Raw genomic sequence first — 15,879 nt, 5'->3', positions numbered from 1 at the left:
ACAAGGGAAAATACTGAGACCCATTTGGGTTCCCGTCATGAGTACAATTGTGAATCTGCCAGTGGAATCAAAAGGGGTCCTCTCTCTGATTCGTATGGGCTTTACAAAGATATCCCATCTGGTATTCTTTGCCTATCAGCTCCCGTTTTCTTTATCATTTCAAGATTGTTTTTTGCAAAACCAAACCTTTAAAGGAGTCTCGATTTAAAATATATTTACGCTTTATTTTTGGCAATAAACTCTCCAGAAAACGCATTTTTTTTTTAAAGTTATATAAATTATATAACTTTAAAATATATTTTAGTAACAAAAAACTAGTATATCTGGTGGAAAATCGGCAAGCAATATTCCTAGCGATTTCGCGTAACAATAAAGACAGTGATTTGGCTAGAATTAGCGTTTGCTTGTGATTCTTTTTTTAATTTTTATTGTTTTAATAGTTTTATCTAAAATAACCATATTGATAGCTACAAAGCTATGATATGTAGTTATCGAACAAATATTGATTAGCCGTTATGTTATAGTTATCTACAATAATATAATAATAATCATAATAGCTGTAGTGTGTATACGCACCACAACTTTTTAGCTAGCGATGTCGCCTACAGATGTATAGATTTATAGTAATGTTTTAGCGAGTTACAAAGCTACAATTTGTAGCTAACAACATATTGTTCTAAAAACTAGTAATAAAATCAAAATATTTTAATTTTTGACAGAGAGAATATTTTACTTCTTAACTAACATAGTAATACCATAGGCCGGGTGAATAAAAATGAGCAATTGCTTTTACTCAGAAATTGGTCAGCTTTACGTGAATAAAAACTTTAACAATTTTAATTAACTTTTTATTCACGTAAAGCTGAACAATTACTGAGTAAATTGCTTAACTTTACACGGCGTTAATTTTTGTTCAAAAATTTCCCGATTGCCAGTTTGCGCGTGTTTTCGCACTTACAGTCATTGTAAGTGGAAATGATGTGAAAATAACAGTTAAATTTTAATAGACCAATCAATATCAAAAGTTTTTGCGAGTAGTTTCTATCGGTACAGACATTTTGCGCTAAACTTGAATTTTATTTATAAGAAAACAAAGCGTATGTTTATGTACCTCATCCTACCATTCTTTTAACTATGTCTTGAGATTATACATTCAGATTGATAACATAATATCAAATTGATATTTGCAGAAAATATTACAAAAATTGGACACTACAATTATAATTGTACTTCTGAATAAAAATTAATTATTAAAAAACTAAAAATCTATATGTAAAATAATTTTTTAAACTTAAAATTTTGTAAAATACCAAAATTAAACATCCTCCAAAAATAATTTAAAGAAATTATGAAATACTAGCAGTAGGCAACCCGTAATACGGGTTTTTCGTAAATAAATTATTAATAATTTAACTTTTATTTGTTTTCTCTAATGAAATATAAATTCATTAATACTTTTTTAGTTGTGCTTACTTTTATTTTTCTTGTCTTCTTAGTTAAACAAAACTGTTAGCTTCATAAAGATACAGTGAACCATTTATTCCGCAACGTTCGAACATTAAATGCACAAATCACAAAATCGTTTTGTTAAAATATGACTAAAATTCTATGCATAGATCATCCAAGTCTTATTTAGTAAATAAAAAAAAAAAAATACCGTAAAGAAAATGTCGATTTACTTTATATTAACATATATTTATTTCAGCATTCATCCAATCCTAATTTATAATAATGCAGAAAATATTTAGCAAAAAATGTCCGGTATATATTTTGCCTTGCGTTTGTCTTTACTTTGCGTCAAAATTGCGTGAGCAATTAGTCTAAAAGCGTTGAATAAAAGCAATTGCTTTTTTATATTCACCCGGCCTAATGAGCTGAAAAGGCTATAAAAGAGATGTTAAAACCATATATAGAACAGTTGTGTTCACTTTAATAATAAATTTTTTTACAAACATACACAAAAAGTAAATTTATTTACATGATAAATAGTTAAATATGTAACAAAAATATTTAAAAAAAATCTATATAAAACATATTTTTCTTAAAAAACAATTAACGTTGAAGGCACTTGCCCAATTGAGTTATAATAGCCGCTATCTCCAGGACCAAGAGTCAAGCATAGCCTATTGTAAAGAAAACCATATTAAAATAATTAAAAATATTTATTATCGATAGGGACGATGATTAAATATCAAAAAAGCTAAGTGATTCCATGCTAGTAGGAAGTTATAGAAAAATAAGTAAAAAGTAAAAAAAAAAAAAAAAAAAAAAATTAAAAAAAGAACAAAATATAAAGATTTTTAAAAACTACTTAATTTTGTGAGCACTTTGGCTATGGTATCCATTTTTGAAACCAATAATATCTTTATCTTTAATGAAAAGCCAACTCGTTTAATCTCATTTAAAGAGCAAAAATATTAATAACACTAAATATAAAAAAAAAAGAGATATAAACAATTGTACTGTAGTAATATCAAATGCTATATTGGCTTTTAGTGAATAATTAAAAGCAGTTAGAGAAACAACCTGTAATCATTTTTAACGATAGACACCACGGGAAGGTAAGTCAAGCTGTCTATCAACACAAAACATTACAACAATAACATCACAACAATTACGCAAAGCAATAGCAAATAGCTTAAGATATTTGTAGGATGAAATTACACAAAATATTAACAGACATGTGTTTTATATATATATAGCTATAAAAGGCTAGACAACAGACATTAAATATAACAGTAAGGGATCCTCCATAAATTACGCAACGCAAAATATATCTAAAAACAGAAGTTGGAGATATTTAGCTCTTTAACGCGTCAATTTTCATTAAATTTAATGCGCTAATTAATCTAAATATTAAAACTCTGCGAGGGAAAACTTTTGAACTTTTTTGTTTTATTGTATAAGTTTGCGTTACGTAACTTATAGACGATCCAAACACCTTTTGGCACTAAATGCTGTCTCACAGCTCTGCTAACTAAAGCTCTTGGCTGGCAAAGTTTGCAATCTTGCTGATCGCTACTTTTTTCTTTTCTTTTTAAATAGATTTTTAGTTATAAAGAATAGCCGGCTAGCATAACAGTCTAGCTCTACACACACTGCAAGTCACTTGCTTGGCTAGTTTAACGACCTAGCTCTACACATTTGGCTATGAATTATAACACTAACAACTATTTAAAGGCAGTTATAACAGTAGGCAAAATAACAAAAACTGGTTGCATTTTCTATATTTTTTTATAAAAAAAATTAAATGTTTAATATTAAAACAATATATTAAAATAATTTAAAATTCAAGTATATTTGTAAATAAAACATTTTTGAAAACCATTTTTTAAATAATTCAAAATTTATGCTATTTTGTTAATGCAACATTTGGAATTTTATATGGAATTTTGGAACAAATGTTTAAACAAAAAAAAAGTACAAATGATAAATAAAAAGTACAATTGATATATTAAAGTATAATTTATAACTAAAAGTCATTACATACATCATACAGCTTGTGCTTGCACAAGTGTGTGATGTATGTAATGTGCAAATTTGAAAAACCTAGACTATAAATTAAGAACATTAGAAAATATAACATTATTTGTGTAACATTTTTCACCGACCATACCTTGAATGGTATGTTTATTAATTTTGAAAAACAAACTATTAAATGCTCTAGTTCTTGAACATGCAACATATAGTTGCCCATGAGAAAAGCACGTTTTTTTTAGATATACACCAACTCTGTCAAATGTTTGACCTTGACTTTTATTAATTGTCATTGAATATGCCAATCTGACAGGAAACTGACGACATTTCAGAACAAAAGGTAAATTAGAATCTGATGGAGCCAACTGAATTCGAGGAACAAATACCCGTTTACCACCGGAAACACAAATCAAAACCTCTGCATCAATATAATTATTTTGAAGAGCACAAACTTTCATTCGAGTGCCATTGCATAACCCAGCTTTGACATCTAAATTTCTAAGTAGCATAATTACACAACCAATTTTCAATTTTAAACAATGAGGAGGCATACCTGAAGGAGTTAAGCTGTTCAAAAACTCAACAGGAAAGTTATTTCTTTCGTTAATGTCATCCATCTCAATTTGATCAGCACTTAAATAAATTTTGACTTGATCGGTAGACATTCAAGCACTTCTTCATTATTTGATAATGAATCCACATTTAGAATAATCATTTTGCTCAGTATCTTCAAAAATCTTATCAACAATAAAGACATTTTCTCTAATAATGCACTGATAAGGTATTTCAATGCATCCTTTAAAAGGACCCTCTTCTTTGACAGGTATTGTTCCACTACCAAGTTTTAATAGCCATTGGAAAAATTCTCTTTCCCCATCATCTACTCTCATATTTTCAGTTAATGTAAATTTCTGCACCCATCGCCACTGTAAGGAACATTTTATACACGATTCTACAATATCAGCTGGTTGTCCTCTTTTTACAACAGGCAATATTTGCCTGAAGTCACCACCAAAAGGAATGACTTTTCCTCCAAATGGAAAGTTGTTGTTGCAAACATCTTTTAACAACCTATCAATTGCATTTAAGGCATGTTTAGGTATCATGGATATTTCATCAAGCAAAAACAAACTAACTTGTTTTAAAAAATGTCAATAAATAGAGTTAGGGGTTACATTACATGTGCCATTTGTAAGAAGAGTTGCTGCTATGCCAGTCCATGCAGCTGTAGCAGATTTAAAACCCCTACTTATGGTTTCAGCAACCAAATAATTATACGTAAATGTTTTTCCACTACCAGCTGGTCCATCCATAAAAAACAATCTGGAATGTTGATTTTCTACACTTGGTTGCTCGTTCAATTTCACCAAAGGTTTCAAGAACTATTCCATTAACAGTACGCAAATCCGCCCAAGATGTTGCTCCTTTTGCCTGCAAAAGTAACAATCTAAGAAAAAATAATTCTCCTGTTGGACTAACTTCATACATTCTTACTATCACCTTATTTCCACCTCTTTGTCTAACCTTCCATTTACAATGTTTATCATCAAATACAAAGTGATATGGATTGTCTACATATGAATAGCAATGCGCTCCTTCATTTTCAGAATTTAATTTAAACCATGCCGAAAGGTGTGTATCATATTGGGCAGCATGTTCTAAAGCCACTTGTTCTTCTCCTTCCCTAAAATACACAATCTGATTCTCAGGAAGATGAACCTTAAGATGGATAATAGTGTGTGACATATGACTTATAGGATACTCAAATATTCGCCACAGTGCCTCAGGTGCACTAACATAACGACAATCTAAAAAAGTATTTTCTTCATTGTGATTAACCTGTTCATTTATCAAAACATTCGCACAATCATGCCCTTTGTATATATATTTGTTCAAATATTTAACAGCCTTTACAGGCATGCAAGCTTCAACATTAACGTGGGCTTGATATTTCTTTGGCAACCAAGTATTGTAAGGTACCACCCAGCGGTTATCTACATTGTTGCCTTTAATATTGATAACCAACCCATCATTACGATATCTATATTGTGGATAACCATTGTGAACGGCTACTGTGTTGGCATTAAATTCTTTAGGATAATTTTTGCTGCACACTCCATCTTTTAAGAAGGGAGAATTAGGATTCAGTATCCCACATGGGCCGTGAATCATGCAAGTTTTAATAATATCATAAAGTTCACGATTAACAACCGGATCTGGAATTTCTGCACATATTAAACTATTGATATCCTGAGCTGTTTCAAGTTTATCATCATTGGCTAAATGAAGTAAAATGTGGGCATGCGGCAAACCACACTTTTGAAACTCAATAACCTGAACATGCGTTACAACTTTGCCTAATACACCATGTTTGAATATATCCTTGAGGAGATTATTTAACTTCAGTTTAAATACTCGAGTGACCAAATCAGGTCTATTATTTGCAGTCTGACCTGGATATAAATTTTCTGTTATTTCACGCCATTTTGGGTTGCAAGTAAAAGTAATAAAAAGATCTGGTTTACCATACTTTTTAACAATTGCCATAGCATTTTCAAAATTTTCTTTTAAAGCTCTAGGACTTCCTACATAAGATGATGGCAAAATAAATACTTGCCCTGGTCTAACATTATGTTCGTTCGCAATGTTGTTAACATGTTCATGTAAGGCATCATACTGCTCGCTTCTCAGTTTGTCTTGATTATTTCTGATAAAAGCAAGACGCTGACCTTCAATTTTTACATATGCATCTACAGCATATTGCTGAAATAGGTAAATAACAACTTCCCTGGAAGTTGGGGGAGCACCATCTTCACCAACAAATACAACTACAACTTCATCGTGTGAAGGTAGATTATAGCGATGCCTATCACCCCCTTCAAGTAAAGACATTTTTACAACAGAAGCTTGGCGACCTTCTATAGCCGCTTGACGAATTTCTTCATCTTTTACTTCAGCCATATTTTTAAATGCAAGAGCAAATGGATTTTGTTCAGTAATTATAGTTTGCAATTGAAATATTAAATCACGTAAACAAAGATAATTACCACGTTGTTGCATTCTAAAATTTACTACTGCAAGTGGATCATATATATATAGTTGAGAATATATTGGTGGAATATCTTGATCTGGCCTAAGATTACCTACACAATGATAAATCTGGCCACATATTTTAAAACATGGAGGCCCATGATTTATTGGTTGAACTACAGTTCCTTTAAAAGAAGCGAAAGAAAGACAGGCATTATAATTTCGAATGTTTTAAAAAATTAACATTAGCATTACGATCTACATAATCCCCTGTAAAACTTGTGTAAATGGTGAAAGTGGAGGTAAAGCTACCTTACCATTATGGTAACATAGAAAATGTGTTTCATCTAGAAATTTCTTAGCACCACAGTGCTGACAAATTTGATTCATTTCTCCTAAATAATTATAATCTAAAATAGCATTACTTCTTGCTATAGAATACATTCGTCCTTGTCAAACAGATCTTCTTACATTTTGGCGATGATTAACTTCACTTCGATTTAGCCTATTTCTTTCATTTTGGCGACGATTAACATTATCTCAATCAAGCCTATTTCTTTCATTTAACGACGATTAACTTCATCTTGATTAACCAATTTCTTTCATTTTGTAAATGATTAATTTCATCTCGCCTAAGTCTATTTCTTTTATTTCGTCTACGATTATTTTTAACACGCCTTATAGCACTTACATGGTTTTGTAAATACATAACTTTATCTAGCCTATCATCCATTTCAATGTCATCATTATCATTAAACATATTTATCAAAGCAACACTAATTATTTCTTTGTTTTACTACTCTAAAGTTAACAATAAAATAAAAAAACTTAATAAATAACTCAAAAAAATCTTATTTGAAATATTATAAAATAAAGAAACCAAATAAATGCAAAATAAAATTAATTTGCCATCATTAAAAGTAATACACCTGTATTACTTTTTCTTAAGTTTATTTAATTAAAGTTAAGAAAAACCTGCAACCATATTAGCAAAGACTAATAAAAAAAAGTTAAAATTTATTTTGTTTCTAATAAAAAAAATTTAGAAACAAACAAAATCCTTTTTTATTAGAAACAGTAAAGTGTTTCTAATAAAAAATATATATGTATATACATACATACATATACATACATATATCCTCGGAGTCGCAGACAGCGTCATAGTTCATGTGTTGGGAGAAAACATTGAGCAAAACACATAATAAAACTTATAAATGCGTTATGTACAAAACAGGTTATTAACGCGTGTTTGTAAATCCCCCCCCTCCAACACACAAACTATGACGCTGCTGCAACTCCAAGGATATATATATATATATATATATATATATATATATATATATATATATATATATATATATATATATATATATATATATATATTGAACTATTTATTAGTGAAAACATATGTAATCCAAAATTTTCTATATAACATATATAGTACATTTTATAAATAAACCTCTACAATTTCCTTGGTACAACAACTCGATTATGATTAATAACAACTCTGTAAGCATGAATTTTCTAATAATCTAAATCTTAATAAATTATAAACAATTAAACTTAAATAAAAAGGTATGAAAATGATTAATACTATATTAAATATAGAAAAACAAACATATAATATCCTAAACAATTATATCCTAAACCACAATTCATTCATGCAAGAGAAATTATTATACACTTATTGAAAAGCCAGAAACATTTTTTTCAAAGAGAAAAGTTTTAACAATACTATAGATAAATTTTATTTATAACAAGATGTTGTCATGGCATTTACCCCAATTATTAAAAGCATGTGAAAGCATGAAACTACCCATAAATATCTTTTAATGGTAGACCCCATCTAAAAATTATAGTAACTTATATTTTCAATATTAACATCTATAACACGAAGCTTTAAATTTAAAAGTACAATTTAAAAAAAGATTACAATAAACTAATTACTTAATAAAATTTTAAAAAGATTTTATATTACCTATCAGTTTAAGCTACTACACATTATCCACCAAATGTCAACTTAAACATTTTTAACTTGTACCATAAAAGGTCATGACTTTTTTAAGAAAACACTTGGTTAAGAAAAGTCAGGAAGCTATTTAAAAACTAAGAAATAGTGTATTTTACAGAATACAGAATTGTAACTAATATCGAACAATAGGTATAACTATGTGCACTAATAATAATATTTACTATGCTATTTCAGATAAAAGTCACTAATTTATGTTTCTGCTTGAAGAAATTATATTAATGTATTTATATTAAGAAACAAAAGCAGTGAGTTCTAGTAATGAAACTAGCTATTAACCATTTTTAACAACAGACACTAACATAAAGATTAGCCTTAGGTAACAACATTACACAAAAAATTATTAAAGATGTTATGTATTTTCAGAATAGTTATATTGAAGGCTAGACTACACTTAGACCTAACACAGTAACACCGCTTGACTGGTAAGGTTGATGAATCTTGTTCTAGATCTATATCTCAAATATATTGTGTGTTATAGTTATACTAACTATAAAACACAATATTTTTTAAATTTTATATAACATATAAAAACACCTCATTTAACAATCATGTACACATTAGATAAAATACATTTCATACTATTATAAAAACATTTATATAAACACATTTATAAAACAACTATATTATACGTGTATGTGATGATATATGTTATATAGTATATAACATATATCATCACATAAACGTATTTATCAAAAACTTTTTAACTTTGAGCATAGTATAAATATATATATGAAACATTTATTAGCATCAATTATTTTTAATGTAACAAAGAATGCAGACTACAATTCACAACATTGGAATGAAAGAGATGAAACCATTTAAGAACAAAATCAAAAATTTCTAATAAACAAAAATACAGATACCTTAAAATGAAGCATAACACAACATTCTTTTGACAAATTCCAGAAGAGTTTTTTTTAATTTTTCTATTCCTTATTATTTTTCCTAAGAATATAAAATATACATATCTATATAGATATAGAGAAATATAAAATAGATTGAAATAAACGCAAACTTATGTATATAAACTTACATGACCACAAACAACAGTCTTATTTTATTTAACTTTTCATATTAAATAGATAAATAAAAATTTTACTCTTATTATTCTTTCTACAAAAAATAATCTATAAATAATCTCATAATCTATAAATAATATAACTTCTTCTAAAAAATAAAAACAGGCTATAAAAATTAGAAAAATAAAAACAACCAACAACAAACAAACTATTATTTAAATTTTAATTTTGAACAATGAACACCATTAATTCTTCTTGAGAATAAAAGTACATCAGCTCTAATTCGCTTGCTGACCTTACTCGAAAGACCGCACAGTGCACAGTGGGCCAGGTGGTAGACAAAACCTAAAAAAAAAAATTTCGAAATACTTCCAACTACTTAGTACATTATATTTATAAGAGCATAATGTATGGTTTAAAACATTATTTGTAGTTTAATTGTACATCATAAATGTACAATTATTATTTACAATTGAATATAATGATGAATTAATTTTTTTTTTTTTTTTAATATACCATAACAACATAACTATAACAACAAATAACTTTTAAATTATTTAACATATGCGAAATTAATTGACATTATTAAAATTTAATTTGATAGCTTTTCAAAAAATACCATAACAAATTCCAAGGTCTTGTATTAAAGTCACAGTTTTATTTTGAAATATAAAGGTAAGATTCTTGTTTATAGTATAAAAATATTATGTTAAAAGTGGCTCATATAGTTTAGAACCTGCTGGAACAGCATATTAATGTTAGAATAAGTTAATACAATATATGTACAGCCTGTTGGTGCTGTTTTATTCTGCTCATAGCTGCCCCTTTAGGTTTGGTAAACATTTAAAAAATATATATTGTTGTAAAATGCTATTCGCGACAAACCTATTTTTTGGTTTGTTGTCATTATTAGGTGTTGTGCTTATTGTACTGGCCTAATTAAATATATCTGAAATAAAAATAATGGCCATATTCATGTTATATTAGTTTATAGTGGTTGCACTAATAATTTTAAATTAATTTTTTTGTAGTTGATATGAAGATAAGTGATGTCCATAACCGTATACGGCATGACCAACTAAATCCGAGTGATAAATCATTTTCTTTGTCTGTAGAAGCTATTTTAGTCTCTATGAATTTGGGTTCTACTGGGTGTGCTGCATTTTTAAAAGTTTATCAAAAGAAATGGAAGGATGCAAACCGAGGAAACATAAAGTTTGAGAGTAAAAATAAAAATTGGTTGACTCAGGACTTTAAATCTACATACAGTAATAATATATCTAAGCCTGATAATTCTAGTCAATTACATAAGATTGGTGGAAGACCAAGTTGTTCCTTTAAAGTTGCTTCTGACAAAACCAAAAGGAGAAGACTTAATGATATTATAAATAATTTTTCTAGTGATGAGTTGCTCCACTCAGCAAGGCTTAAATTAAGAAATGAGTATAATTATGAGGCTGCCAAGCAAGTTGCTGAGATATCAGAACCTTCTAGTCAATTTAAAAAGTATACACCTGATGAAGGTCTGGCATTAATTATAGATGGTGGCATGTCAAAATCAACCTACCAACTTATGAGAAATGGAGCTGAAGAACGTGACTGCCATATATATCCTTCATACAACAACATAAGATTGTCCAAAGCTAAGTGCTATCCAGAGAACATCTTTGTTGATGATTATTCAGCACATGTACCACTACAAGAATTATTAAAACATACAGTAAAAAGACTTTGTGAGGTGCAAGCTCCTGTGATCAGCACAATGCTAGATGGTTTGACCCGGTTGACTTTGCGTTGCAAGGCTGGGTTTGATGGGGCTACTGGGCAAAGCATGTACAAGCAAATTAGCAGTGAGGAAGCTGGAGATCGTAACTTAAAAAAAGAAGAATCTCTGTTCATTACCTGCTTAGCACCACTAGAACTCAGTGGGTTCTGTAATAACAAAAAAGTACTATTATGGCGAAATGAAAAGCCATCATCTACTGCATATTGTCGTCCAATAAGATTTTCTTTTCAAAATGAAAGCAAAGCAGTTGTTATAGAAGAAGCAAAATATTTAGAATCTGAAATCAAAAAATGTGGTGTTTTTAATTTTACTTTTAATGGAAAGGAACTGGTTGTCAAAAGTATTATTGAACTGACCATGATTGATGGCAAAATTCAAACTATTCTGTCTCATGTGACTAACTCAACTCAATGTTGCTCTGTGTGTGGTGTGTCTCCAAAAAACATGAATAACTTAGAAATGGTGCTGAAATTGGACAATTCTAATAATTTAGAATTGAAATATGGTCTTTCTAGCCTGCATGCCTGGATTAGGTTTTTTGAGATGGTATTGCATATTGGACATAAACTAGAAACTCAAAAGTGGCAGTCTAGAGCTATAGAAGATAAAGAAAATGTTATGCAAGTGAAGAAACGTATACAGACAGAATTTATGAACCAAATGGGACTAGTTGTGAATTTCCCAAAAAGTGGAGGATCTGGTAAGTGAAATTACATAAATACTTTTATATAAATCATCAGGTTAACTATCACATATATACAATTTGTAGGTACCAGTAATGATGGTAACACTGCCCGACGAGCCTTTGCAAACTATCAATCAACTGCCAAAATTTTGAAAGTAGATGAAACTCTTTTATTTTATTTTTACATCATACTAGTCACTTTATCATCTGGATTTGAAATTGACACTGTCAAATTTAAAGAGTTCTGTATTACTGCTCTTAAACTTTACATATCTAAGTATTCCTGGTATTACATGGCACAATCAGTACACAAAATTTTAGTTCATGGCCATGCCATCATTGCTAGACAGTACTTGCCAATTGGACTGATGTCAGAGGAGGCCCAAGAGGCCTGTAACAAGGATTTTAAAAATTTTAGGGAAGATTTCAGTAGAAAGACTTCCAGAATTGACACAAATCGTGACCTAGTTAACAGGCTACTTGTATCTAGTGATCCTGTCATAACATCATTAAGAAAGTGTCATAAAAAAAATGGTAAGAGTTTAAAAAAATACCCCAGTGAAGTTTTGGCTTTGCTGAGGGAATCAGCTCCACCTTCTTCTTTTTCTTTGTAGCTAAACACAATTTGTTGTTTGATTTTTAAAAAAGGTTGATATTGAAAAAAATATTTTTTTACTACCTAAGCCAATTAAATGTCTTTTATTTTATTAAAAATTAAAATATTCTTGTTAAAAATAAATATTATTTCATATATAATGATTATTTATATATCTAAATAGGTTTGTGGACCAATTGGGTAATAATTAGGTTTTGTCCACCACTTCCCATATACCTGGCCCACTGTGCAGTGGGCTAATTTTCAAAAAGCTGGCCAAAAGTCAAAAAAAAAAATCACTATTGCGATTTTATTATTTTGAAACTATATAAACAAAGCCCTGTTGCATTTTATTGTATAAGAAAAAATTGTATAAATTTTAAAGTTACCTAAATCTACGCAGTTAAACATCTGTTATTAAAAACACTTAATAGGCATTTTAAAAACAAAACAAAAAATGTGGTCAAATAAGTATCGTTTACAAAAAAGTTATTTATCGTTACTAAAAAACTAACTATGGACGATACTATTCAAGGTATTTATATAATATTTTAGTAAAAAGTTTTATATTATTTCTCTAAATTTTATGCGAAAAGTGCGAACAAAAAAGTACAGAATAAAGTTTATTTATTTTCTTTAACCTATTTTTCAAGCATTGAAAAAGTAGTGAACCCGCGAGATTCCGCTTAGTTATAATTTGGATGTTGTTCATAAAAGTGTATTCTAAAGATTGATTAAAAGAAAAGGCACCTATTTTTGCCTATTACTTCATTAACTTATATTGTGTAGTGCTAGTCGTGCTAGTTATACCTCAGCAACGACGATTTTTGTATAGTTTTATTGAATTTTACAAAATCAGTTTCTCAAAAAACATAATAACTTTATCTATATACAATCATATGATTAACAGTATATTTTACCTTTCTCTTATATATCGAATTTATATAATATAATATATCATCGATTACTTTTTACTTTATTTTTAATTAGTTTAGTAAAGTTATAATTTTTTTATGATTTTCTCAATTATTATATTTTCAATTAATATCTAAGGTTCACAAAAAGATCATTTGCAAATTCCTCGAACTGAAATTTTTGAAATTTTAAAAAACGAGTTACCTTCAGATCTAGATGACCAGCTTAATATTTTGCAATCACAGTTGTGTCTAAGAAGAAAAATTTGTTTCCAATTTTCAACAGATGATAAAAAGAAACTAAAAAATGTATTGACAAAATTAAAAATAAAATGGAAAAGTAGTAACCGAACAAAAAAAAAATTTTTGAAGACACATGACACTTGGTTAAAAGCCTCAACAAATATTTGTGTAAGTTATTTAATGCTTATCTCTATTAAAGTTTTTAACTTTTTTATATTTACTAAACATTTAAATAATTTCAGATTGTTCAAGCACGAAATAAAGAGAGAAAAAGCCATAGTGCAATAGGTCGACCACCTTTGAATTTTGATAAAGCTAGTGAACGAACGAAACGACGAAAAACAGAGGAAATGCGTTCGACATTTAGTTCATCCGAGTTAGCATTTGCTTCTCAGAAGAGTCTTCGGGCTTCAGAAGCATGCAATGCCGGAGTTACAGTTAAAGATTTACCTTCCACAATTCAACACCGAGTCGCAAACTATATAGAGAGCCTTAAATTGTCCCAAATTTCACAAACATCTGAACTATGTGCTGAAACAGCTCTTTCTATACTAATGGAAGCAAAGCTTTCTAAACATCAATATTGCATTATAAGAAGTGCTGCAATTGCGAATAGCTCTTCTTTTTTACCATCTTACGAAAAACTTAAAGAAGCCAAGAAAATGTGTTACCCTGAAGATATAACGGTAACTGAAATAAGCGCCGAAGTAAAACTGCAATCTTTATTAAATCACACTTGTTTAAGAATTATAAAAACTCAACAAAATGTAATTGACTCCTTGAATGTAAATATTTTATCAAATTTTATTTTAATTCTTAAGTGGGGGTTTGATGGCAGTTCCGGTCATAGCGAATATAAACAGAGATTTGCCGATGGAAGAAACTCAGATGCAAATGTTTTTCTGACTTCACTTGTACCATTACAACTTTTGTGTACAAATTCAGTTTTAGGTCAAGATATTATTCTATGGAAAAATAGGACACCCTCATCTACTCGATTTTGCCGACCTATCAGACTTCAATTTCTTCACAAAAATGTCCATACAAGCATTAATGAAAAAGACTATATTGAAGATAAAATTAAATCACTGGTTCCTCTCGTCATTGTTCAACATGAAATAGAAATTAAAATACATTATAAATTGGTTATGACAATGATTGACGGAAAAGTTTGCAATGCAATAACATTGACGAAATCAACAATGCGGTGTTATTTGTGTTCTGCTACTTCGAGTCAATTCAATAATATCAATTTCGTTAAAGAAATAAAAGTTGACGAATCAAAATTGGAATACGGTTTATCAACGTTGCACGCATGGATTCGCTTTTTTGAATGTTTTTTGCATCTTGGGTATAAACTTGGAATAAAAAAATGGCAAGCGTTCTGACATTGAAAAAAGTATAATATTACAACAAAAATTGTTAATCCAGAATGCTTTTAAGCTGCAGCTAGGGTTAATAGTTGATCGACCGAAACCAGGATGCGGTAATACAAATGACGGAAATACAGCTCGAAGATTTTTTAAAAACTCACAAGTGTCTGCTGATATTCTAGGAGTGGATTTAGAACTAATAAATCGGTTTCATGTAATTTTACAGGTATTATCTAGTGGCTTTCCTATAGACGCAGACAAACTCGATAACTATTCTACCGAAACTGCACTACTTTTTGTTGAAAAGTATCCTTGGTACAACATGCCTACAACAGTACACAAAGTACTTATTCATGGAGCCTTAATAACAAAAACAGCAATACTACCCATAGGACAACTATCTGAGGATGCACAGGAATCGAGAAACAAAGACTTAAAAAAATATCGCGAAGATTTCTCCAGGAAAAATTCCAGAAAAAATACAATGCATGACGTTTTTTGCAGACTTCTGGTTACGTCAGATCCTGCAATATCTTCACTTTTAAAATCTCATGCAAAAGTTAGCAGATCTTTGACTTCTCAAGCTTTACAAATGTTATTACCTCCGGAGATTAACGAAAACTCTGAAACTCATTCGTCTGTGATTGAGTTTATCAACAATATTTCAACAATAAATGATTCAGATGACAGTGGTGATTTATTTTAAAGTAATATAAATGAAACAA

General features: G+C 29.3%; 2 protein-coding genes and 1 long non-coding RNA gene across 3 annotated transcripts; 2 read left to right on the top strand and 1 right to left on the bottom strand.

Moving 5' to 3' along the window:
* Positions 1-1,744: 1,744 nt before the first annotated feature.
* Positions 1,745-9,489, bottom strand: LOC136087187 (uncharacterized). Its single transcript, XR_010641606.1, has 4 exons — positions 9,403-9,489; positions 7,967-8,045; positions 2,312-2,426; positions 1,745-2,123 (listed from the first exon to the last, which is right to left on the bottom strand). It is a non-coding gene; the product is annotated as an uncharacterized LOC136087187 (long non-coding RNA).
* Positions 9,490-10,150: 661 nt separating this feature from the next.
* LOC136087396 (uncharacterized) lies at positions 10,151-12,707 on the top strand. Its single transcript, XM_065810065.1, has 2 exons — positions 10,151-10,233; positions 10,590-12,707. Exon 2 carries the CDS (start codon positions 10,595-10,597, stop codon positions 12,050-12,052), a length of 1,458 nt encoding a protein of 485 aa, XP_065666137.1. The 5' UTR covers positions 10,151-10,233; positions 10,590-10,594; the 3' UTR covers positions 12,053-12,707.
* On the top strand, positions 12,323-15,879 carry LOC136086842 (uncharacterized). Its single transcript, XM_065809336.1, has 3 exons — positions 12,323-12,563; positions 13,678-13,949; positions 14,024-15,879. Exons 1-3 carry the CDS (start codon positions 12,323-12,325, stop codon positions 15,167-15,169), a joined length of 1,659 nt encoding a protein of 552 aa, XP_065665408.1. The 3' UTR covers positions 15,170-15,879.

Source organism: Hydra vulgaris, chromosome 11 (genome assembly GCF_038396675.1).
Source record: "Hydra vulgaris chromosome 11, alternate assembly HydraT2T_AEP".
NCBI lineage: Eukaryota > Metazoa > Cnidaria > Hydrozoa > Anthoathecata > Hydridae > Hydra > Hydra vulgaris.
This window is presented reverse-complemented; position numbering and strand designations above follow the sequence as displayed.